This window comes from Dermacentor andersoni, chromosome 1 (assembly GCF_023375885.2).
Source record: "Dermacentor andersoni chromosome 1, qqDerAnde1_hic_scaffold, whole genome shotgun sequence".
Classification (NCBI taxonomy): Eukaryota; Metazoa; Arthropoda; class Arachnida; order Ixodida; family Ixodidae; genus Dermacentor; species Dermacentor andersoni.
In genome coordinates, this window is record NC_092814.1 from 335926557 (window position 1) to 335953608 (window position 27052).

The window sequence follows — 27052 nt, forward strand, 5'->3', positions numbered from 1 at the left end:
TTGTCGCCGAACCTTATGTTATCTGATTTCATCGCCTGACGCGAATGGCGTAGAACATTGTGGAATACGCGCGGGTCCCAGCGATTAGTCTGGAACATTCGACGACTGCTGTATAAAAGCCGACGCGCTTGACCCGCTGGGCAGATTTCCGACGATCGCCGACTGTGTTCGCCGCTTTCGTTGTGTTATAAGTGTAGCCTGTTTTGTGGGCACAAGTTCGCCCAATAAAACTTAGTTTTCTCGTTCACAGTATTGCTACTGTGTTCTTCTACGTCACCACCACGTGACATCTGGTGGAGGTGCTTTTCGTCCATGTACCGGACGCCCCCGACAAGCCGTGATCCAAGCCCGGACCGCAAAGAGAGCACCAACGTAGTCCTGGACCAGCGAGCAAGCCGTCGTCTACAACAGCTGCCCCCGGAGCACGGACTTCTACCTGAGAAGCCCAAGAAGATTGTGGCCAAGACAACCACGATGGCTGCCCCAGTGTCACCCATCGTACTTCAACAACCCAGGGAGCCCCCTACCTTCCGTGGAGCTACGTCAGAGGATCCTGAAACCTGGCTCGAAACGTTCGAAAGGATCTCGACCTTCAATAACTGGACCTCTGAGGATAAGCTACGACACGTGTACTTCTCCTTGGAAGATGCCGCGAGGACTTGGTTCGAAAACCGGGAGTCCACCCTAGCAACATGGGACCTATTCCGCAGTAACTTCCTGAGGACGTTCACGAGCGTTGTGCGAAAAGAAAGGGCCGAAGTTCTACTGGAAACCCGAGGCCAACTACCCAATGAGACCATCGCCATCTTCACAGAAGAGATGACCCGTCTTTTCCGGCACGCCGACCCGGAAATGTCCGAAGAGAAAAAAGTGCGTTTCTTGATGCGAGGCGTAAAGGAGGAACTTTTCGCCGGAATGGTAAGAAGCCCACCGAAGACCGTCGACGAGTTTCTTCGTGAGGCGACGAGCATCGAGAAGACACTGGAATTGCGGAACCGGCAATTCGACCGCCGCACCAAGCCAACAAGCTACGCCGGAATTCAATCACTGGCCACGGACGATCTGTGCGAGACCATCAGGGCCATTGTGCGCGAAGAACTGCGCAAGGTCTTGCCATCGTCGCAGCCTCAAGTGGCCTCGATCGCCGACATCGTGAAAGAAGAGGTGCACCGATCGCTTGGAGTTCCTGAGGTGCAACCACAAGTACCGCAGCCTCAGCCAGAAGCGATGACTAACGCCGCCGTCGCACGCCGTCAAGGTCCCCCTCCGCGACCGCATCAGGGCCCTGCAACGCCCCAATTCCGTCGTCCGCCGCCGCCGCCAGTACGACCATCCGTCGCCCAGCGCACCTACGCGAGGAAGACGGACATTTGGCGCGCCCCCGACCACCGCCCGCTCTGCTACCACTGCGGCGAAGCCGGCCATGTTTACCGGCGATGCCCATACCGCGAGCTGGGATTGCGAGGCTTCGCCGTCAACGCACAGCGCCCGAGGGAAGGTGAACGCCCTCGTGACATCGCCGACTACCTCGCCGCTACTAAGTGGAGCCCTCGACGACCGTCCCGTTCGCCGTCACCAGGCCGCTACCTGTCGCCACAGCGCCGACCATACACTGGCCCAGCCCGGGGCCGGTCCGTCAGCCCATATCCGGAAAACTAAAAGCAGCAACCGATGGAGGTGCGGTTGCTGTTCGTCGAACTGACGAAGATCCTCCGCCGCCGACGAAGACGCCGAAAAGCCTATCTCGACGACATAACAACGACGACACACCGCCGTCCCGACGAAGTCTAGCAGGAAAGAACACGCTGACGAAAGACCACCTAACGACGCCACGTACCAACCACAGGTCAACGCGACGCAGCCGTGATCCGACGCCGAGGCGTAACTGCAACGCAAGACAAAGAACCACCGACCTCGACGTGCTTCTCGACGGCCACGCAGTCACCGCCTTAGTAGACACCGGAGCCGATTACTCTGTCATGAGTGGACCCATCGCAGCCCAATTGAAGAAAGTTAAGACTGCATGGGAAGGCCCGTTAATTCGGACCGCTGGAGGACACCTAATCACGCCGAGTGGTATCTGCACGGCAAGAATTACCATTCATGACCGGACTTACCCTGCCACCTTCGTTATCCTGCAACAGTGTTCACGAGACGTCATTCTCGGCATGGACTTCCTGAACCAACACGGCGCAATCATCGACCTGAAGTCGAAGTCAATAACGCTGTCGGAAGATCAAGCGATACCGCCGGAGAGCTGTCGTAGTCACCGCGCCTTGAGTGTGCTCGAAGATCAAGTGAGCATCCCGCCTCGCTCCAGCATTTTTATTTTGGTCGGCACCGAAACACCCGCTGACGTAGAAGGCGTCATCGAAGGCGACCAACGTTTATTGCTCGACCGTGAAATTTGCGTCGCAAGAGGGATCGCTCGACTGCACGGAGGAAACACGAAAGTGTTGCTGACAAACTTCAGCCAGGAGTTCAAGCACATCAACAAGGGCACGACGATCGCATACATCGAGGAAATTCAGGAAACCAGCGATGCCTTTGTCCTCTCGGATTCTGTTGCATCTACCCCGACGACCGTAGTTCCCGAGCCAGACTTCGACATAAATCCAAGTCTCCCCGTGATTAAGCAGCAACAGCTCAGAAGTCTGCTTCGACGATACAAAGACTGCTTTTCGACGTCATCGAGGATTCGACAAACACCAGTCGCAAAGCATCGCATAATAACCGAAGAGTGCGCTCGACCACTACGCCAGAGCCCTTACCGAGTTTCGACGCGAGAACGCGAAGCTATAAGACAACAAGTCGACGAAATGCTGCGCGACGACATCATCCAGCCGTCGAAAAGCCCGTGGGCGTCTCCAGTTGTTTTAGTGAAGAAAAAGGACGGAACCCTACGTTTCTGCGTCGATTATCGTCGACTGAACAAAATCACGAAGAAAGACGTATACCCCCTCCCACGGATAGACGACGCATTAGATCGGCTCTGCAATGCTAAATACTTCTCATCGATGGACCTCAAGTCTGGCTACTGGCAAATAGAAGTCGACGAAAGGGATCGCGAAAAGACCGCCTTCATCACGCCAGACGGCCTCTATGAATTCAAGGTTATGCCATTTGGACTGTGCTCGGCGCCTGCAACGTTCCAGCGCGTCATGGACACGGTTTTAGCAGGATTGAAGTGGCAGACCTGTCTTGTTTACTTGGATGACGTCGTCGTCTTCGCCGGAAATTTCGACGATCACCTTAAGCGGCTTGCGACAGTATTAGAGGCCATCAAGTCATCAGGGCTCACTCTGAAGCCTGAAAAGTGTCGCTTCGCTTACGATGAGCTTCTATTCCTAGGCCACGTCATCAGCAAATCTGGAGTACGCCCCGACCCGCAGAAGACAGCTGCCATCGCAAAGTTCCCGCAGCCAATCGACAAGAAGGCAGTGCGCAGATTCCTTGGCATGTGTGCCTACTATAGGCGCTTTGTCAAGGACTTTTCACGCATCGCGGAGCCGCTAACACATCTAACGAAATGTGATGTCGAGTTCAAGTGGGAAACGCCGCAGGCCGACGCATTTCAAGAACTCAAACGACGCATGCAGTCGCCGCCGGTACTTGCACACTTCGACGAGGACGCCGATACTGAAATCCACACTGACGCCAGTAGCCTAGGCCTCGGTGCCGTCCTAGTCCAGAGGAAAGACGGACTTGAACGGGTGATATCTTATGCTAGCCGGTTGCTGTCAAAAGCGGAAGGCAATTATTCTACGACTGAAAAGGAATGCCTCGCCATCATTTGGGCTACAGCAAAATTCCGCCCTTACCTCTATGGCAAGCCATTCAAAGTCGTCAGAGACCATCACGCGTTGTGTTGGCTAGCTAACTTAAAGGACCCTTCAGGACGGCTGGCGCGGTGGAGCCTCAGATTGCAAGAATATGACGTCACCGTAATATACAAGTCCGGAAGAAAACACTCTGACGCCGACTGCTTATCACGCGCCCCCATCGATCCCCCGCCGCAAGACGACGAGGACGACGACGCCTTCCTTGGAATAATAAGCGCGGAAGACTTCACTAAACAGCAGCGAGCAGACCCGGAGCTAAAAGGCCTCGTTGAGTACTTGGAAGGGAACACCGACGTTGTCCCTAGGGCATTTAAGCGCGGGTTGTCTTCGTTCACGCTACAAAACAACCTGCTCGTGAAGAAGAACTTCTCACCAGTCCGCGCCAGCTACCTTCTTGTTGTACCGTCAGCGCTGCGTCCAGAAGTACTGCACGCCCTACACGACGATCCAACCGCTGGGCACCTTGGATTCTCCCGGACGCTGTCGAGGATACAGGAAAGGTATTACTGGCCGCGTCTGACCGCCGACGTCGCCCGTTACGTCAAGACATGCCGAGACTGTCAGCGGCGCAAGACACCACCGACAAGGCCAGCAGGGTTACTACAGCCGATCGAACCTCCTCGTCGACCATTCCAGCAGATTGGGATGGATTTGTTGGGGCCGTTTCCGACGTCAACATCCGGGAATAAGTGGATCGTCGTGGCGACGGACTACCTCACCCGCTTCGCTGAAACTAAAGCTCTACCAAAAGGCAGCGCAGCCGAAGTGGCGAAATTTTTCGTCGAGCACATCCTGCTGCGACATGGTGCCCCAGAAGTCCTCATCACCGACAGAGGAACGGCTTTTACAGCAGAGCTCACCCAAGCCATTCTGCAATACAGTCAGACAAGGCACAGGAGGACAACGGCCTACCATCCGCAGACGAATGGTCTTACGGAGCGGCTGAATAAGACCCTCGCCGACATGCTAGCGATGTACGTCGACGTCGAGCACAAGACGTGGGACGCGGTCCTGCCGTATGTCACCTTCGCCTACAACACGGCGGTGCAAGAAACAACACAGATCACGCCATTCAAGTTGGTTTACGGCAGGAACCCGACGACGACGCTCGACGCCATGCTGCCGCACGTCACTGACGAGGAGAATCTTGACGTCGCTACCTATCTCCAGCGCGCCGAAGAAGCCCGACAGCTCGCTCGCCTACGGATCAAGACCCAGCAGCGTACCGACAGCCGACACTACAACCTCCGACGACGCTTCGTCGAGTACCAGCCCGGCGACCGTGTTTGGGTATGGACCCCGATACGCCGGCGAGGACTCAGTGAGAAGCTGCTGCGACGCTATTTCGGACCCTACAAGGTCATCCGACGTATTGGCGCACTAGACTATGAGGTCGTGCCAGACGGCATTTCGCACTCACAGCGGCGCCGCGCACGATCTGAAGTGGTCCACGTGGTGCGCCTTAAACCATTTTACGGACGCTGATGAACTTCCTTAGTTTGTAGTTTTCTTTGCTACGAGTGCTTTTCTTTGTTACTTTCGTTTGTTAGCAGCATCGGGGCGATGCTTTTTAAGAGGGGGGTAATGACACGTGTACTTATCTTTATCGGGCGACCACGTTTCGCCGCTTAACAACTGTAATCGCGCAGCGACGGACGCGCCTGCATGTATCCGACGTTTCTGGAAAGTTATCGATGATTCTACCCGGCTGTCTGTTGTCGCCGAACCTTATGTTATCTGATTTCATCGCCTGACGCGAATGGCGTAGAACATTGTGGAATACGCGCGGGTCCCAGCGATTAGTCTGGAACATTCGACGACTGCTGTATAAAAGCCGACGCGCTTGACCCGCTGGGCAGATTTCCGACGATCGCCGACTGTGTTCGCCGCTTTCGTTGTGTTATAAGTGTAGCCTGTTTTGTGGGCACAAGTTCGCCCAATAAAACTTAGTTTTCTCGTTCACAGTATTGCTACTGTGTTCTTCTACGTCACCACCACGTGACAATATATTCATATCGGCTATCAGCATCAGCACTTTTGTGGGCAGGTTCCGCAGTCACTTGTCGGATAATGTTAAGGAACAACTGCACCATATCCACACAGATATGGCCGCTATTCCGGGTGGCAGTGCTGTCATGCTGCAACCATTGGACGTCAGTGTGAATAGACTGAAGGCAGTAGATAGAATAGCTGGCTAAGGTATGAGGTGCAAATTTTTCCTCAAGTTTCTTCTGGATTCCTCAATTTTTTTCTATATTGTGAGAAAAATTGTGTTAAAGATCTGTTGCTGTCTACTGAAGTTCTTTTAGTCTGGGAATTTTCACTGCGGAAGTCATGGAAGACCTGTAAAAGTTGGGGAATTTTGAAAAAGAGAGTTGCTAGACACCCCCGTATATGTGCAAAAAATTCAATTGAAAATTGTCCTGAGGTCGAAGCATCCATTTGAGAGCTTTTACAGAGCTTCAGTGTTGGTGTAATATCAGTGCCAAAAGTAAGTGGAACATGGTGCTAGAGGTCAAGCTGCTCAATACTGATAATTCAATACGAAGTGACAGATAATTCAAACTGTTCTGTTGGTCCCGGAAAAGTCCTATATATATTTGAATAGAGACTCCTACTAATTCAACCTCCCAAAACCATGCAACGATTATTGCAAACAAAATCTCTTGCTCCCATGCACAACTTTTCGGACAAACCTGAGCCAAAGGCGAAGGTTTGATCTGTGATTAGCTACCTTAATGTTTGGTGTAAAAATAATGGGGAAAGACATACAGGAAGCTGAGACCGATAAGCAGAACAGTTCACACCCTCCTTTCCCATCCGACTTAGAAGGAGCAGGAAGGAGCCCCCCAGCGTGCGCTTGATCACGTTGCTGCGCGCTCACCTACGCCCGCCTCCTAGCACGTGCTCGACCACGTCATCTCCAACTTTGGGCTCACGTCAAGCCACTATCCTTCTTGGCTGACTCTCGCACGTTTTCCCTCTCTCCCACAGCAATCTTATCGCCCTTGGATACTGAACCCAAGGCTTCTTCTAGCACATGTGCTGATGGAGGAAAGCTAAGACTTTTTCAATGCAAGCCCAGTGACGCTTTTGGTTTTGTGCGCTGTACCACATAATTGATTGGGCGCTATACTTGAAAGGGCTCTCAGTAGTTCGAACTGTTTTATTTGAATAAATTTCCGCTCACCTTGGAGTTTCAATTAAGCGAGATTCTACTGTACTTATCTGTGGCAAAAGTAAGTGAAGCACATTCCTGAGGTCATACTGCATGATTGGGAACTTGAGGGGCATGTAACACCCATGCTAAGCATACAAGTGCCGCAGTTGAAGGTGAGCCAATTGTGCTGTCCGATTGATACAAGTTGGGTTGTGAAACCACATTCTTTCTAAATTTTGCACATATAGTACAGCATTGCATTGCTTTGGGAGGAATTAGTGGCACCCCCTCTCAGTTGTGGCTCTGCGTTCTTCTGCTGACAGACCATCGACGAGGACTTTCCCATGCGGCAGCTGAACGACATCAACATGATTGTTGCCAACTGCACGACGCCTGCCAACTACTTCCATGTGTTGCGGAGGCAGATTACCTTACCCTTCAGGAAACCAGTGAGTATTGGCATTGCAGTTTCTTTCTATCTTTTTTTCTTTTTTCAGCGGACTGGTTTCACTGTGCTCTCAATGCATGAGCATGGTTTCTGCCTGGCAACACACAGTCATGCTCACCATTGCTGGACTTGGACACTAGGAAACCCCGAATGAAGGGCTGAGACTATACTGCTAATTGATAGTTTCACTGCTAATTTTTATTGAGGTTTCTTGACGCATGCTCCATGGAATGCTGCAGCGAGTTCATTTCCTTTCCTTTCAGCCATGGCTGTCATTCACTAATAATGGCTAGTGGTTACCTTTCTTGTGGTGCCAGTTGAATGGAATATACAGTGTTTATTACTCTGTTGAGCAGTCAGCCAGCCTTCTTCCTACGGGCCCTTATGTTTAGAATGGACTGTTGTATGAGTTAAACTGGTTTTTAGATCAGAACGGGCTTGCATAGAAAAGGAAAAGAAACTGTGTGAACTGATTGATCGATTAATATGTAATGATTGATTTAACCTTGTGGAAGCATTTAGAAAAAGATATACCTTTGGTAAAGACAACAAGAAATAAGAGCGCGGAACATGCCTGGTGCAAACAACGACCTAAACAAAACCAACTTTTCTTTTCTTGTGTTATTACGCTGGCACTGTCAAAGATAAGTTGTGCAGTCATAGCCCCCATTATAGTACTATTTACTGTGCTTTCCCAATGGCCCGAAGCTGACAAAGCCAGCCACATTCTTAAAGGAGGCGTCAGCAATGCCTTTAAGAATGTGGCTGACTTTGTCAGCTTTGGGCATCTTGTCATTGACTCGCTGACAGAGTGCTAATACATCTTGAATGTACACAATGTGCGGTTCAGTACTTGTTTGGGCCGGGCACTAAAGTTCCTCCTTGGCGACTCGCTGGCATCCCACTGGCTTCCCAAAGAGTTCCTGTAGCTTTTGTTTCCAGGTGTCCCAACTGGTCAATTCCTCCTGGTGTGTTTGGAACCAAACACAGGTTGTTCCCTTGAGGTAATAGATGATGTTAGCCAGCATTATAGTCCGGTACCACCGGTTGTTCTTGCTGGCTTGTTCGTGTTTGATTAGCCAATCTTCGACATCCATGGTGTCAGTGCCGGAGGAGGAGCCAGGATCTCGTTGTTTGGTCAAGACAGTCGGTGTTGTGGTAGCCGAAGCAACGGGCCTCTCAGTCGACATGGTCAAATGACCCACAAGATGTCCGCTGCAAAATTCCGTGATGGGATCGCGATGTAGCCCGCACCTCCACCAAAATGTTACGGGGAGATGTACAGAAAAGGGGGTTTATTTACACTATGTGCAAGGAGACTAGAAATGTGGCTGCAACAACGAAGATGGCAGATGATAGACCTCACTCCGTCCTCTTCTTGTCCGCTCTACACTTCAGCATCTTCTACATCTGCAGGACAGTTAGCTCATAACATGTCGGAGCTACTTGACCACTGGGCTGTCATTCTCTGCCAGGAATCTCTTTAGAGAGAGCATTGTACACTCTAGTTGTGAAAGAGAATGAAGATTTTGTTTTCAGCATCGTTCACTTTTGTAAAGAAAATTTTTGACCACTATATGCAGGGGAGCTTGCACTAACTTTGCTCATAACTGGTTTGTCTTGTTACCTAATAACTCCTTGTTATATAACTCACCACAGCTCTACTGTGATGTCTGAACCCTCACATGTGGTGGCACTTCCTACGTGCACCGCCGTTATGTGGCGGCAACAGAGGGGGAAGTGGTGTGGCGCTGCTATGTGCGTTCATTGTAAAGGAAGAAATAAGTCTCTAGGGTCACCTATACTCCTTCATTGTGCTGGCAAATTCATTGTAAGGGTCTTCGTGGTATAGATGTTCACAATGCACTTGACAGGTTTGAATTCGGCTGGGACATACAAAATTCTTCACCATAACCTACAGGTCATTTTGTTGTAGCGGTGTTCGACTGTATGCACTAGTATGTGCATCGGTGTATCTGAGTCCAGAAGCAGCTGGACTTGGCACCACAGATCTGACCATGTCCTTGCATCAGGCCAGTGCTGAGTGGTATTTTAACTTCAACATTGTGCTACGTTCAACATTGTGCTACGTGCCATCCTACCTCAAGCATATATACAATTTTATTCTTTTTTGTGTGTGTGTTCGGGGGGATAGGGGAAGTCAGGCATAAAAGTAAAATGTTTGTTCAAATACACTCACATAGTTCCAGTTCTTGCAGCTTTAGTTTCTGTACATCTTTTCACAGTCCACAGCTACTGCACAAACACTCTTGTGTGCCTGTCACTGTAAACACAGAAGGGAACTTCTAAAAGCCAGATCGCTACTTAAGCTTTCTGGTGACTGAAGGCGTAAGCGCATGTTTCGCATTTAAAGGAAGCCAAAACAAAGAGGAAATTTTCACAGATGTGAGGGTCACTAGGATCTTGTGAAGTCAAACACCTTGCACCTCTCTCTCTTTGCCTCTGACTTGCAGCTAGCAGCACAGCAGTAAGTAAAGATGAATTCCACTGATTGACTTGGAGAAGCTTTCCTTTGCTTAGCAGACACAAGGTAGTTATTTGTCCAGTTAGTTCCACACAGGATGGCAAGTTCTTCTTGTGGATTTAGTAAGACTTTCTGTAAATCTTCTGGCAAAAACATTCTGTTGTAGTGGATGAATCAGACAAGCATGCACCAAGGAAAGCCTTTTCAATATCAACCATAGGAATTCTCCAAAGACATGCTGTAATTGCATGATACGAGAGATGCTTGTCCTTCTGAGGAGTACTGACTTGTACCTTTTGGCTCATAGCAGACACCACACTTTTACCGAATATACCAGTATATTGATGGATCTTCTGCTACCAGTCTGCAGAGGAAAATGTGCATATTTTTCTGTTAAGAGACCATGACCACAATTTTGGTAGGGTTATGTATAATCTTTAGGTGCTGGAAGGTGGCAGTCCACATAGTATCAGTATATAGAAAGTGAAATGCTGCGTGGTGCAGAGCACTGACATTTATCTGATTTGAATAATAAGCTGCACTAAAATAATTCGTGAGTTGCAGTGTAATCAAAGGGAAGCCTCCATGGCCACCAAGGGTATAGGCCATCCCATTTTAATATTGTTCGGCAGCAACTTGTTAGCAAAGATGTGCAGAATGACCTGGATACTGAAGATTATGCTTTTCCAATGACATTCTAGATAGCAACCAATCATCATGAACATATAACGCTTCACCACTTACACGCTCACACAGTTAAACCTCAATAGTATACCGAAGTCGTTAAAGTTGGCAATTTTTTTCGTTATATTGAAATTCGACCTTTGATGCAAATAAGTACTGTTGTTGATAAATTTTTCCTACGTGATAAGAACTGCTAAATTTTTTTCATTATTGTGCAATCTGAAAAAGCAAATTTGATTGAGAAAAAAAGTTTATTTTGTTGAATTTGAAAGCCGGCAACGAAAGATACGGTTTCATACCATGTCAACGATATATTCACATCAGCGGTACGAAGTGAAGCCTACCACGCTTTTGCGTCCACTCGGGCCCCGCGACTGATAGTGTCGCCCACATTGGGACGACGTTATAGTGGTAAGGGCTGTCAGCAGGCAATGAACGCTTTGTCTGCCACTCGCTTTTAAGGCCTCCGAAACTCGAGGTTATGCAACTTCCACTACTAAATGCGCATGCCACCCTGCGCCCCGCTGTAAATTCTGCCCTTACTGTTGAGCAAAAATAAAGTATGCTATTGGTGATGCTGTAGTTCATTGCCATCCCATATGCAGAGGCATCATTTTGCTTAGTTAAAAAATTCCTTGAAAGGAGACTAATGACCCTGTAGTGAGTTGTGGAACGAAAAATAATTGGTGTGACATTTAGAAATGGGAATATGGCAGTACAGTTTAGACAGCCAATGTAGGTAACTGACACTACTCAACATTGAGAGAAAGAATTAGGCAGTTTGCATAATACACAAAGAAGATAACGGTGCTGCATTAGAATAGCAGTGCAGGTACCAAGGGATGGGAAACACAGAGGATTAGACAAAGTGATGACATTAGGAAACTGGAAGGCATAGGGAAGAGTCAGCTGGCATAAGCTGACCATGGATGATGAATTGACCTTGGTAGTGTTCTTTAAATAATTTGTACATGCTTATTGCCTTGTATTTAGATACTAGCATTTTCTTATGTCTGCCAGTCTGTTCGACCAATCTAGAGATTCTAGGCAAAACTGTGAGGCAACTCCTTGGTTCATACAAGTTGTGCTTTCTAATTTATGTCACTTGCAGCAGCTTTTGACTTGTGGCTGATGTTTCTACGAGCAAAAGTTATGCTGTTTCTTAGCGCAAGAGACAATGCATTCAGAACAGATGCACAAGGCACATATATGAGAGCATGTAGACCTACTATGGCTATGAATGTGCTTAAATTGTAAGGACAGGAAGGGTCGAGAATGCTTTTCTACTGCCACTGCTCCAAGCTAATGCTCACATCAATATCAATGTAAGACAGAAGTCTGTCTTTGCCCTTTCCCCCAAAGACTAGGTGTGGGTGTAGCAATGCTCTGTGGTTGTCAAAGAATTGAGGGGTTTATTGGTTGCGTAGGCACAGTTAGCATATTGGTGGCTGTGGTGGCATAGCTGTTTTATGTCAGTGGCTAAGGCGCTTTATTGCAAAGCTTGAGGGGGAGGTTTTGATTATACTGTTTGACTACACTGTTCTGAATATAACCATCACTCCCGTACCATTTGGAAAACAGGCAAGAAGTAGTGTGTTCAAGATTTCAGCATTAAAATGATGGCACCATTGAACAGTCCAATCCTTGTTCAATTTCATCAATGTTATGTTCTCACTACCCTCTCTACAGCTACAAGGAAACTCGTTTGGAATTTAAAACTGTGTAGCTCTGTTTGTTGAAGGACAAATTAGTTGCCTTACTTCTTTGCTGTTACTCTAACTGTAAATAACTGAGTGACATCCAAATTGTTACAAAAAGTTAACCCAGCCTAATTGTTGGCAAAGCTCCAGGGAAAAGCTAGTTTTGTTATGTTGCCTTCTGTCTACTGCTGCCTTCTGTTGATAGGCAGTGCAGCTTCATGACAATGCACTCGTCTGCATTGCTGTGACTGAAGCTGTATGTGAAGGTAAAATTTCTGTACAGCATCCACTCTTAATTTTTGGGGTGGATTACATACACGAGAAAATACAACGCCTCATAGACTCACTATAGTCGCGGACAACTTTCTGTGGCAATGAAGGGAAAGCTATGGAGGCAAAGCGTGCACGAGTGAGAGCATCTGAAAGTACTTCTACATATTCATACGCTTTAGTTTAATTGGGGAAAAGGAAAACCTAAACAGCTTATTTGCAACAGCTAAATAACATAAAGCACACCTCTGAGTGTTCAAGTTTGTCTTGTGGTTTTTCTGCATCTGGGCAAACTGGTAACCGTCACACGTGGCAGCTTTGTCAAGTTCTGAGAAACCCAAAGCGCTGCCAAACGCTGCCTGTCTACTTCACACTGCAACACATGGGCGGAAGCTCTGCTCCCATAGCTTTCCCTTCATTGCCACAGAAAGTTATCCACGAGTATAGACAGAGCTCCTTTGAACCCTTGCATGCCGGCACTAATTCACTCCGCTGGCATGTGAGAAAGGAAAATCAGATGATCGGTGGCATTTCCTTTCACTTTGTGAGAGTGTGCAAAGGGAACTACCATGTCCATTGCCTTTGGCTGCTGGGATTGTTCTACGAGTTGATTTCTTTGTTTGATGGAGCAAGGGCTGTTTATAAACTGAGAAGCTAGTAGTGTGATAATGTGGCATTCAGCCACGTCACTGCCCATAGACAGCTGAACGATTGTTGAATTGTCTTTATAGTTTTGTGTTTGAACACTTCTCATTGGCTATGGCCATGCGAACTAATACGTTGGGGGCCTGACTGAGTTATACCAAAATGGTCCCTTGGTTTCTTGGACCTCACATATGCTAAGCTGCTGAAATTGAGCCACCCTAATTGGCCTGCCTTTGTCAGGACCATGTAAGTGATGCTACTAACTGCATTTCCTGCACTGCATTACGATTTGCTTTCCTTCCTTTTTTTTTTTTTTTTGCGAATGAAAGGGGGCCATCATGTTTTTATGCAGTGTTTTGATTTTGATATATATTTTCCTCAAGCCTTGTCATGTTCCAACATGTAGCCGATGATTTAGGACTGTAGTAAAGCTGGTCAACTTTGCCACCATCGTTCCTGCGGTTTATCCCATATTTTTGTTTGTAGTATTATTAAAGCCTTGCTTTATTCCTTACTTTGCAACTATAGCACTACATTGGTGATGAAAAACAAGAAAAGAAGTACAAGTGCTGTCATGTCAGTTAAGGTCACTTTGGAAGCACAGTCCTGTAAACAAAGACATAAACAGTTGGTTAACATGGAGTCAGTGGACTCTGCTCCCAGAGGTGAAGGCTGTTACTTTTCTTCTTTGCAGCTCATCCTTCTGACACCAAAGTCACTGCTCCGGCATCCAGAGGCCAAATCGCACTTCAGTGAAATGACTGAAGGTATGTGGGTTCTTGACTCTCACTGCAAGGTATATTGTGCTAGTGCTGCTGGTAGCAGTAATCCATTATGTTACATTTTCTGTAATCACCAAAGAAGTTAAAATTTAAGATGATTTTATTAATGAATTCTGGAATGTTGCGAGAAATACAGTTGCACCCAGAGCTCACATCGCTCAAGCTCGTGTCGGACACCGCATTTATCAGTTAGTCGTTTTAGTGGTGTCATTAGCTCTTTCTCATGACACAAAGAGCAAAGCACTAAACTCATCGTTTTCTTTTGTACAAACAAGCGATAAATAGAAACCAAACTTCATATTGCAGTCAGTCAGTGAACGAAAGCCCATGGCTGCTGAGGTTGTAGGTTTTGTACCTGGTTTTACAGATTGGACACTCGTGGGGCCAAATGCGAAAACATCTTTGCGCTAAGGTGTCTGCGAGTGTTCAGATAGGCAAAAGGGGATGAAATTATTCTTCAGCCCTTCGTTAGGCAATTTTAGAATATGGGCTCAATGATTAGTACCACTGCGTGTGCACCGAATACAAGCCAGAGAAAAATAATTGTGCGGAAACCATTGAAGATGATTTAACGTAAGCGAATAGCCTGAACAAACAGACGAGCTATTGAACGAACGTTTTCTTTGCCGTGGGCTCCGCGAAACTCATGGGAAACAGACCCCCCCCCCCTCCCCGCAACTTTTTTGTGTGAGAGCACGTGCCTTTCCCTCAGTGCCTTTGTGTTGTAAGTCCAACCATCATCCACCAACCACTGACTGCCACCAACCATGAAAGCAGCCAAAAGGGGCTAAGAAAGTTATTTGCTTTTAAAAAAATGGTGCCAGTATAGTGCCAGCTTGTAGTAGTGCACAAGATTTGCAGTTTGTTTGCTTTGTTTTTTTTGCTTTGTTCAGTTTTGTTCACGAAATAGCGATTATCAGTTACAGGTAGTCATAGGAGAAAAAGAGCACCATCAGAGGACGTTATCCTCTGCTAAAAGGTCAGCACCCTCTGTGGCTTGCTTGCAGGTACATCGTTCCTGCGGCTCATCCCAGATAGTGGCCCAGCTAAGGACAATGCATCGGCCGTGCGCCGCCACCTTTTGTGCTCGGGCAAGGTGTACTACGAACTCACCAAAGAGCGCAGGGCACGGAACCTCGACTCTGAAGTGGCCATCACACGTGTCGAGCAGGTAACCTGCCTGCCCTTTCCGTGTATTGTTCTGCAACCTGCATATTGAAGGGGTGCTGCTGCAACTTGTGATTGTAGCAAACTTGCCTGCCCATTCATTAGGTCACATTTACATGAAAACGTAGACATACATGGAAGAGAATCTGGAATTCCATTTAAAAGGTGGAGTGTTCTTTCTTGTGGGTTCCTGAAATTTCGCTGCTATTTGTGCTGCAGGTTGACACACACCAGTAAGCAAGTGACTTCGTTGAATGCCCTCAAATGTCATGGAACAATGGGAGCCAGTTCATGAATGGCAGGAATAACATTGAGCGGGGTGGGCAGAGAAAGCAAAACAAAAAAAGTGAAAATAAGCGAACTGCAGCAGTGCCGTTCTCCTTCATGAAAGCTAAAATTGATGATGAGGAGTGCTTGTTCTTGAGTGTTATGGAGTGGTGGCTTAACATGAAAAAAAGAAATTGTTCTATGTGCATGCACGCACACACATACTCTTTCTCTTTCATGAGCCATAACTTTATTTGATAACTTAGTTCAGTGGGCAGACAAACTTAAATTTGTATTGAATGGAATAAAGTTGGGTTAAGTTCTCTCTTCGTTTCAGTTTTGGGGACTTCTGCTCCAGGTTACTCGCATACATACTATGGCCTTGAGCAGTTCAAATATAAATGTGAGTAGGCTGCACAAGTGCGCGAAATTCGGCTAGTTGGTTTGAGTTAAGCATGGCAATAATGATGCAGTAGTCGGGACACAGCAAGGCAGACAACGTAGGCGCTGTAGGGCACAACCGAGATTAGTTGCAGTTGACGTCATGGTGCTGTCCCTGCGCAGCTCTGCCCATTCCCGTTTGACCTGGTGAAGCAAGAGGTTGACCGGTACCCCAACGCCGAGATCTCCTGGGTCCAGGAGGAGCACAAGAATCAGGGCTTCTGGTACTTTGTCCAGCCACGGCTGCAGACTGTGGTTGCCCACCAGAAACCCATCCAGTAAGTGGTCCTTGCCAGCACTGCCTCTGGCCCGAACGCACGACTGGGGTGCGGAAAACTGCAGGGGAAAACTGCGGTATAGTTAGGCCTCGGCATGTGCACATTCTTCGCACTTCGGGTAGTTTAGCAGGACTTGTTGATGCTTAGTGGATCACCAAGTGCTACTTTTTTCGCTATTGAAGCATTATTAAGTTTGATGGTGTATGGTGTAGCACTGAAGCTACTGCAGAGCTTTTAATGGGATGTTTCAGATCAATCCAAACAGCAGCTTCAATTTGTATGCATGTGCAATACTCCTGTCTTATCTGACGTGCATGCTGCGCCATGTGCATGAGCAGACGCAGTTGCCCAGCACACATGCTTCTGACCTCTTTTGGTGCAGTATATGTCGTGGTTCTGCTGGACCATTTTAGGCACTGCACGATGGGTGGCTCAGGTGGATGATAAACAGAGATGTTTTGTTGTGATGTCTAAACAAGAGCCTAGCAACACACAGGAAGTGTTGAAAGTTTCAGGAAGGAAAGTGTAAGCAATCATTTCAGCGAAATTGTAGGCTTGGTGCAATAACTTAGTGCAAAAAGAAGGGTGAAAGAAGCAAGGAATGTGCCTTCATTGCTAGGTGACACCTGTTTGGGTGGAGCTTGCACAGCCGGTGCACAGAGCATGGCACATGTTTAGAACCCATAGAGTTAGTATAACAACTCTAGAGAGAAAGTGGCGTGAAAAATTTGGCTATCACAAGGGTGCCTCTGTGTTAATACATTGTGGCCAATGTAACTATCTCCAGAATGGCTAAAAGTAAATTTATGTAACGCTAAAAGTACTCGAAATATAATGCAAAAATAACCATTTGCACGTCGCAAGTATGTGTGGACTATGTGTAAAGTTAATTCCATATATTTTTTAGGAAGAGCTTGCTGCAGATAACCTATTCGGAGCCATGTGCACCTCTCCGCGCATGCGTCGATGGTCCCTCTTTCCTTCTTTCTCTCTTTTCTCTTCTATATATATATTTCCGAGCTAGAAATAAAGCGTCGTCTTTTTGCTCTGCGAATCGGCCTGGATTTCATCGCGTAGCTGCTGGCCTTTGGCCGGTAGAACGTAACAGAGCTGATGGCTTTTTTTTTTTTTCTCATTTACTGTGCTGAGACATTACTGAGATGGCTCATTTTCAGGCACTTTCACTAGATGGCACCACTGTATACAGGAAGGCTTGAGATCGCTTCCAATGGCGTGTCTCATTTAAATCACGTCTTCTTGTCTGCACTTACTGTTGACTCATACTGAGCGCTCATCTTTTCCTTTACTAGACGTGACAAACACAGAGCTCTTTGTTAAATATGATGAATTGTTCTGCCTTACTATACAATCATGTTGCGTACCATTATATATAATATTGTTGTATGCCACTATTTTTCTACTTCTAACTTATGGGAGCGGTCTTATTACAAACTCTAGTTTTCACTCTCGTGAAAAGTAGAATAGTACATATATCATCTTAAAGTGCAGCACAAGATCTCATATATGCGTTGTAAGGTCTGCAAGTTATCACGCTCGCTCCTTGCTTCAGGACTACCTCGACAAATAAAAATTGACACCACATTTGTACAACAATTTATTCAGATATATTTCTTTATTTTATTCTTTATTCATAGATACCCCGCTTTTCCTGGGGGCGTGCAAGCCCCCCTGCCCATGTAATGCATAGGGCAGATAACTGGTGGACCTTTAGAGTTACAGAATGGGTGCCGAGGGAAGGGAAGTGCACTCAAGGTTACAACTTCGAAAAAAAGAAAAAACCACATCTTCATTCGTACAGCACACTTGGTCACAAGATAATCGATTCCACTCTGTTACAGTTAGGACAAAAAATGAATTAGCATAAAGGTTCGTTCTAGTTCTGTATTCTCGAATTTTAAAGTCATGATCTGTTCTCTTAGATACATAGTGCGGTGGTTCTAAATAAGTGTCTCTATTAATTCGGGTTTTGTTATTATATATGCTAAATAGCAATTTTAGTCGCAGTTTTCTTCGGCGAGACGAGAGCGCTTCCCATCCGAGCTCACTTTTCATTGCAGTGCAGCTCTCCTCTCGCTTATATCGCCCATGAACGAACCTTGCCGCTCTGTTTCGTATTCTCTCGATTTGGTCGATCAAGGTTTTCTGGCGAGGGTCCCAAACACAACACGCATACTCCAAGATCGGACGAACGAATGAAATATAAGCAGTATTTTTTAGGGCAAAAGGTAAAGATTTCAAATTTTGCTGAATGAAATTTCGCGCTTTGGCGGCATTTGCAACTACATTGCTCACATGTGCGTTCCAAGAACAATCACTTGAATACGGCACACCCAAATATTTATACATAGATTGCTGGTCAGTAATATCAGTGTTCAAAAAATAACGGGTTTCTATTATTTTCCTTTTTTTTTTTTGTGAAAGACGCATGAGCACATTTTTTTGTATTTAGTTGCATTTTCCTCTTCTCACACCATGAGACAATGTTAGTAAGATCAGCCTGCATATCGATGGAGTCCTGTTCATTTTTTATTTTTCTATACACTACGCAGTCGTCGACAAACAAGTGTAAACGTGAGGATATCCCGGCAGGAATATCGTTAATATAGACTAAAAACAATAGCGGCCCTAAAATAGACCCTTGAGGAACACCCGATGTGACCTCGACCCAAGGAGAAGTAGCGCCGTTGAGTATTACGCATTGCCGACGCTGCGACAAGTAATTGGCAATCCAGTTACACACCTCTTGATTAACATTTGCTTCGTGAAGTTTTTGAAGGAGCAATGAGTGACAAACCATGTCAAACGCCTTTCTAAAATCGAACAAGACACAATCTGTTTGCCCGTTCTCATCCACCTCAGCCACTAGGCCATCATTTCGCCATCTTTTCAGCAACACTGAGGACGAATTGGTACAAATGATTGCGAACCTTAACCTAAATAGTTTAAGAGTGGGGTTTAAGATTAATATGCAGAATACAAAGGTAATGTTGAATAGCCTGTCAAGCGAGCAAGAATTCATGATCATCGGTCAGCCTCTAGAATCTGCACACAAACATGTTTAGGTCAGTTACTCACAGGGGGACCTGATCATGAGAAAGAAATTTACAGTAGAATAAAAATGGGTTGGATTGCAGACGGCAGGCATTACCAAATCCTGACTAGGAGCTTACCACTGTCATTGAAAAGAAAAGTGCACAGTCATTGCATTCTACTAGTGGTAACATATGGGGCAGAAACTTAGAGGTTAACAAAGACTCTCGAGAACAAGTTAAGGACTGCACAAAGAGTGATGGAATGAACAATGTTGGGCATAACTTTAAGAGACGAGAAGAGAGCGGCGTGGATCAGAGAGCAAACGGGGGTAGCTGATATTCTAGCTGACATTAAAAGAAAAAAGAAAATGGAGCTGGGCAGCCCATGTAATGCATAGGGCAGATAACTGGTGGACCTTTAGAGTTACAGAATGGGTGCCGAGGGAAGGGAAGTGCACTCAAGGACTGCAAAAAATTAGGTGGGGTGATGAAATCGGGAAATTCGCAGGCGCAAGTTGGAATTGGCTTGCGCACGACAGGGGTAATTGGCGATCGCTGGGTGTGGCCTTCATCCTGCAGTGGACACAAAAATATACTGATGATGAATAATGATGAATTAATATATTGACATGCAGTAACAGTATATTTTCTCTGCAATTCTTTACTCCCAAAAGCTGACGCGGTGCTTATTGTTCCAATACAAAAAAAAAAAGGTACTATTTCGTGACTCATGCGGTCAGTGTGTTTGTGGCTCTTGCTTGCTGGTGATTTCTGGCAATTTCATGAGCACGACTAGTGGTCACATATTTGAAGCTGCACTAGAGCAGTAAACGATACTAAGCATAAAATAATATGAAATTGCTGTCGAACCTCGTTAAACCGTAGTTGGCCGGAGCTCAGAAAAAGTATGTACTAAATGGTAGTACTGCTTAACCGAAATAGCACGAGATCGCCCACTTACCTGTCAAAAACGGAAGAGAGAGTGTGATGAAAGGGGAAAAAACGTGCAGTATTTATTTACTTCGCGCGACAAAAGTGTTATTTTCGTTCGATGCTGCGGCAGCCTAGCAGCGACGACGGCGGCCTCAAACTTACTGAAGCTGCGAGCCAGCTTTTAAACCAGCCCCCTCTTTTCGGCAAACATTCGCATTGCAGATTCCTCGTTAATGTTGCATATTCTCCCTGCGCGGGCGCGGTAGCGTTGCAAAAGCCACGGGGCACCTTTTCATTGCGGGGTGCTGCTCTCATCGCGACGATTGCATTCATGAGGCTGACGTAACGCGCAGCTACGTGTGTTACAGCCCACATGATGGATCACGACTTCAAACAGCACGCATATGCCCTCGCCTGCAAACCAATGCCACAGGAGCATACTGGAGAAAATATAGTTGTTTCTCCAAGACGTGATCGGAGAGTGGGGTCTGCCCAGTAAAATCCTGTCTTTTGTCATTACTCACAACGGCAGGAACTTCATTTTAGCTGTTGCCAAATCGCAGTGGTCAGGACTTCTCTGTTTTGCGCATACCCTGCAGCTGTGTATAAATGATGCTAAAAGAGAAGTGGCAAGTTCTTCCCAGCTTTGTGCGAGGTGTCGAGCGACTGTGGGTCACTATAAGAGAAGTGTGCGTGCACGTGCACGGCTTATGGACATTCAAAAGGACATGCACGTGGTCCAGCACGAAGTGATTCAAGACGTCCCCACACGCTGGAACAGCGAGCACGCCATGGAGAGACTCTTCACACTCGTGCCCCTATTTCAGTTGAACTTTGCGAATGTGATGTGGACAACTTGAACTCTAAAGAATGGAAATTCAGCTGAAAGTCTTGCAGCCCCTAGACCAAGCAACGATTGAGCTGTGCGCAGACCGCTACCCTACACTTTCTCAAGTGATACCTCTAATGGATTGTACACAAGTGGTGCTGCATCGGCATGTCTGAAGGTGAAGAAGCAGCATCATTTGCAAAGAGCCATCTGTGCAGTCTTGCAACAAGGTTCTCTGGCTTAAAAATGGCACATGTTCCAGCAAATGCAATGCTAGTTGACCCTCGCTACAGACATTTGCTACACTGAAGAGAACCAAAAAAAGTGGGCAAAAGCCACACTTTCAACTGCAGCAAATGAGCTCATGCCAGCCCAAAACGATTGTGCCCGGACATCTGTTTGCCCAGGCATGGAGAAGCCTCCAGCTAACACTCTGGGGAGTGTTTTTTCTTCATTAAGCTCCAACGTAGTGCAAAAGAATGCATGTGAAAGTGTTCCTTCCCAAGTGGCAGACTACTTGGCTAACCCTGTGCTTCCAAGGTCAGAAAACTCTTTGGAATGGCGGAAGAGCAACGGCAGCCGGCTGTACCCAGCGCTGGCCAAGGTTGCACAAAAGTACCTCTTGATCCCTGCCACACAGGCAAGGAGTGAGAGGCTGTTTTCAACAGCAGTAAATGTTGTTAGCAGCCGGTGGGAACTGCTGCTCCAAGACCACGGGGAGCAGCTGGTATCTTTGCATGAAAACTTGTGAATGCAGTAAAGAAAAGCAGTGTGTGATTCCTGAATAAAATTCAACTGTTAATAGTTGTCAATTTCACAAAATGCTGTGCCTACATGTGTTCCAATTCTGTAAAAGCGGTGTAAATCAGTCGGGTCATGATAAAAATCCTCATTTTTAAAAATATGTGATATATACTATTCGAACTATTCGATTCGAAATTATTCGACCAAATCGCTATTCGCTTCGAATTCGCTTCGAGCCTCAGGTTCACTATTCGCCCATCCCTAGTGTTTTCATTTCACAATATATTGAGGCACAGAGTTTGAGACTGAAATCGCCACACCGCCTGGCAGTGGGTCAGTGCCTTCTGCACCTTTGCAGAGGGAAGGACAGTATGGCAATGCTAGCATGATGAGCAGCATCAGAGCCAGCTGTTGGAAAAGACAATGAGGAATGCACGAGTAGTGGCACAAGTGCATTCGCATGGTTACACCAACGCCAACGCTTAACGCAGGAACCGGGTACCTAAGAGCTGCATTCTAAAATTTGACACCCCCAGCTGTAGTTTACATCTACATGATGTGAACTATTGCACGAATCGTTGCTGCACCAGCAACCAGAGATGCATTTCGTTGTTTTCCTATTACATAGTGTTTTAAGATGGCGACGGGAAACCTAAGCGAAATCGAGCTAGCGGGCTGCACCGTATGCTGCCAAAGCGAAACGCGACTCTCACCTCGCACTGCCTGCAGCGGGGAATGGCGGCGCGTTTGGGTTATCACCTACTAAAACCGTGCAGTATGCTTCCGACTGCATTACACCCCACTCACTGTAAAACAGATAAGTGGAGATGCCTATCGCAGTAGGGTTGGCAGCAATAGCTGTGGATGTGGCGTGCGATGACCTGGGAGTAGGTTTGCTGTTATCGGAATAAGAAACTGAGTGTATGCCGGTGTTTTCATGCGGGATAGGCGGCCAAGTATTGCGGTGAAGTTGCTGTGGTGGGTGGATACTGTTCTTGATTGTGCGCACCTCGCATATTTTCATGTTTACACGAGATCTGACGGCCGGAAAACGTATTGTACGATCGCAGTTTGACAACATACTGAATGTTGTCTGAAATATATACTGAATGTTGGTGCTGAAAGATTGTGTTTTCTGGGAACGTATGAACTGGTAAAAAATAAGCGTAACTCAATTGTGTAAATTTTTGTGTTCTCGATTGTGAACGTTGCCACCAGAAAATTGTACGTAATGGGGTTTTATCCACGAGGGTCTGCTGTATGAACTCTGGTGTGGTGCCCCCTGCCCTTGCAAAGAACTACTCCCGCACCTCTGTGCCTCTTCGCTCACTCAACCTAACGTGTCTTACCTTTTTAACAGAAAAGAAGTCCTATTCCCGCATTTTTCTCCTCCCGCACTGTCTCAAATTTTCTGAGCCCATGAGCCACTCCTCCCTGGGGGAAGTTGCAAGGCATACACTTTCTCTGCCATGTTGTCCCTAGCCTACTGCTTCGGTTGCTGTCAAGGATAGACTGAAATCTAAGAATCCCCGGATTTTAGAATATGAGTTCGTAGTACTGAGGCATTGTTAACATTTAGCTTTAGGTGCACGTTAAAGAACCCCAGGAGGTCCAAATTTCTGGAGTCCCCCACTACAGCATGTCTGATAATCAGATTGTGGTTTTGGTGCATAAATCTTCATAATTTTTTGTGTAACCTGACACTGAAATAAAATAACGATCATTAATATGAAAAGTTCAGTAATCTGGAGTTCGCAGTACTAAATTATTTTTACATTGAAACTATATAAGCAGTAAGCATGGGATTTATGAAAAGTTAGTGTGGTGTTCGCACTGATGAGGATCTCACTGTATTTTGAATTGTGGCGCATCGGCTCATATATTGTGTTGCTGTTTTCAGCTGGGCTAATGACCACTGTGCTCTGCCCCCATGTTGTAGTTTCAATTGAAACCATCAATAGGAGATGGACAGAGCTTGAAGCTGGCTACTCGTTGATGGGCAGTAGGGTCATAACCTCTCGTGCCCAGCGCGAACTTTTGCCCAAGTAGTGCATGTCGGTTCCATGGTTCTTCTCTGTTCCTTCTGTGCTCCACGCATGTGTGCATGCATGTGGGAGAGATAGAAATTATCCATGGAGTTGCACAGTGTGCAGTAGTCTGCTTTCAGAAAGGGGCAAAGTAGCTCGGGACATGTCAAATGAAAGTGATAAAAGAATGGGGGAAGGAGTTCTTCATTCCCAAGTTACTGTTGCTAAGTGACAGCTTGTGTGTCTGTTACAGGTACGTGGGCCGTGCTGTCTCTCCATCAACGGCGACTGGCAGCAAGCACACACACAAGAAAGAGTCTGAGAAGCTTCTCAATGACAGTTTTGCTTGAGTGTGCTGTCTTGGTAAAAAAAATGAGGGAAGGGAGAGGAACCTTTATATTTAAATCCAAGTCAAGATAAGGAAGTGGATGACAGAGCTGCTGCTGTTGATCGTTCCTTTTGTAGCCGAGACACGCTTCTTACGTTTTTAGAAAATTGGCCGTTTATGTTGCCACAGCTTTCATGAACGGCACCGGCACATCTTGGCAGTTACAGGGGCCTTCGCTAGCTTCGTGCACCACAGGCTGTGAGGCAGATCTGATAGAAACGGCCATGTCTCCCGCACAGCAAGATGAACTCTTGCGTACTGTTCAGAGACGAGAACAGCAGCCTGATTTTATGCCGTATTAATGAACATTGTTGCACAGTATGTTTTTCGCTGTACACTAAGAGCATAGTCTCTTGTCATGCAAATTTGTCCCTGTGAAACACCAGTGTCTTGTCATCGTTGCAGTGGAGATTTAATAGGCCTGGAGCGCATAGCAACAAATGTTGACCAGCCTTTGAAGATGAGGCCCTCCGATCTGACATTATTGCTTCCTTGCATTGGTGTGTTGTGTGGTCTTTGTTATGCAGCAAACTTGTTTCTGCTCACTGCTGTTATATGTGAGGCTAAACGTGCGGTCAGCAAACTTGTTTTTTGGAGCGGGTGTACCGGACATTGCTGATGGGCACTCGAGCTGCACTTGAGCTGTGGAACAGCAGAGTACAAGCAAGTAGTATGGTGGAATTCGCTGTTCTTTCGGTGATTAAGTTAACCATGCTTTTTAGGCGCTGTGGCTTCCTCTTTAGTTCAACGCCGTTTGGAAAGGTGTGAAGAATGATGTGAGGCACGAGCTTATGCGTCGTTCAAGCGACTACTTGCTTTTTTTTCTTGGTTATGTCTGAAGGCTGCTTTGCAAGGAAGCAAAGATCAAGCAAGCAATGCTCACACAAGAGAAAGTAGTTTTCTAGTGCAAGAAGCACTGCTCTTGCATTATAAGTGTAGGCCAGTGAGTAGACTTTTGCTGACTCTTATTATGTAGGTAGGGGAGAGAAATGTACAGGAATGGGCAAAAGTGCATCAATAATGCCTGTGCATTGCAGTGAGAGCTTTTAATGGCAAGTTTTCTATGACCAGTGCCATGAAACTTATTTGCCATAGTTTATGCATGAAGGAATACCAAAATATTGTTTTTAAATTTATATGCACCCAGAAAAAAATGTAACCTCAGCACACAACTCTGTTAAACATCCAGGGCTTCAGGTCAATGTATGGCAAGTGTTTTATGTCGATGATGGCAGTCTTCTTTTAACAAGGGAAGCTTTCATTTGTTTTATATGGAGTCAGAAAGTAGGCCGCTGGCTGCTCTTTTTAATCTTGTTCCAAATAACGGAAACGAATGTCTGGTAGCTGATGCAGCAGTTATAGTGGCTATAATTGTGTAAATCTATGCAGTTTTACCATAAACCAGAATGCTGGAAGATGGAAAGGAAGTGACAGTTTTCTTTTCTTGGAAACTGACATTGTCAGCACTGAAATCTTGTACTTCTGCATAAGTCGAAGTTAAGGGGGGGGCAAGGCACTTTAAAAAAACTTTATTTTTTAAACAATTTCAATAAAATTGGCACAGTTACTGTATTTTTATAAGCCGATTTGAAAGATGCAATTATATTTTTTTTCTATGATAAATATTTTTATCATATCCAAAACAGGATGTTCTTTTTTTTTGGAGCCTAATTAGCTAATTAACAGCAACTTGCACGGTAACATACAGCACACGGAATCAATTGTGAATGTTTATAGTGTGTCATAAGCTATAAATCATTGTTCTAGGCCATTTTGAAGCAAAGTTATAGGTTGTCAAACTTAGTCATAAAACATGCCCATATTCATATTTTTCGATTATCAAGGTGGGCAATATTTATCATAGAAAAAAAAATAATTACATCTTTCAAATCGGCTCATAAAAATACAATAACTGTGCAAATTTCATTGAAGTTGTTTAAAAAGTAAAAATGGTTTTTGAAGTGCCTCGTCCCCCCTTAAGGCCAGTGGTGTAGAGGGCTGTGGTGGTTTCTTGAAAAAAGTTTTTAGACTTTAATGATGTTATTTGACTTGCAATCTTCATTGAGCCAGTACCATACTGTCTTGTGCTTAGTTAATTCAGTTGTTGCTGGCCCGTTTTTCGACTGCAGTCCTTTCACTTGTATTGAGTTTCTGACCCAACGTAGGTTCAGGAAAAGGCGGGCAGTATTGAAGAACAGCATAGTGACATTGAATGGCTGTGGCATGAAAGATACAATTTCATTTGTTTTCAATGATACCTTGTCCCACTGTTACTTGAGCATGTGATGCACTGTTGACTACATTTTGTTTTGATTTTCCATTTTGTTCCAAGGCGCGCATTGTTATTTAAGCAGTTCATTCCTGTTATGTAGTGTCATAGCTTTTTCTTTTTTCTGATCTTGCTTTGTGTTCTAGCAGAAGTTGCATTTTCTGATGTCACAGCTTTGTGTCTGCGTTTTAGCAAGTGTGCATCTCTTGGAAGATGCAGATAATTTTACTAAAATCACTGCTTCCCCTTGTAAAAACGTGTGTACCTTGTGGCCTCATTGCTTGGCTCTGGCACACACAGAAGCATTTCTGAAACTCAGCAACTCTGTTTGTAGTGCTTAGTTTTTTGCTTTGAAGATGGAGGTCATTGTGTTTCTGCAGTAAATGTGTTTACAAGCAATGTTGATCCAGGCCCATTCATTTGAAAGCAGCTGGTGTGTCGGGAAACCAACCACAGGACTGAGCAGCATTGATCAACGCCATCTGTGGGGTGGAAATTGGCACACTTTCCTGCCTCGATGCCCTCCCTCTAGCCTAGCAGTGTCAAAACAAAGAACTGCCCTCAGTAATAACGAAATGGGGCTTATACTTTGTCTTCAGCATGAGATGAGACTAAGTGACGACTGATTTCATTATTTATG

General features: G+C 46.0%; 1 protein-coding gene across 2 annotated transcripts in view; it reads left to right on the forward strand.

Annotated features, from left to right (window-relative positions):
• Positions 1-26815, forward strand: part of Ogdh (oxoglutarate dehydrogenase Nc73EF) — a 104121-nt gene extending 77306 nt beyond the window's left edge. For both annotated transcript variants that reach the window (XM_050166593.2, XM_055063901.2), the window contains exons 18-22: positions 7326-7451; positions 13929-14001; positions 15024-15187; positions 16015-16169; positions 24009-26815. In XM_050166593.2, the coding sequence (XP_050022550.1) occupies positions 7326-7451; positions 13929-14001; positions 15024-15187; positions 16015-16169; positions 24009-24105 (615 nt within the window). In that variant the 3' untranslated portion in view covers positions 24106-26815. The remainder of the gene's footprint in view (positions 1-7325; positions 7452-13928; positions 14002-15023; positions 15188-16014; positions 16170-24008) is intronic.
• Positions 26816-27052: the final 237 nt, after the last annotated feature.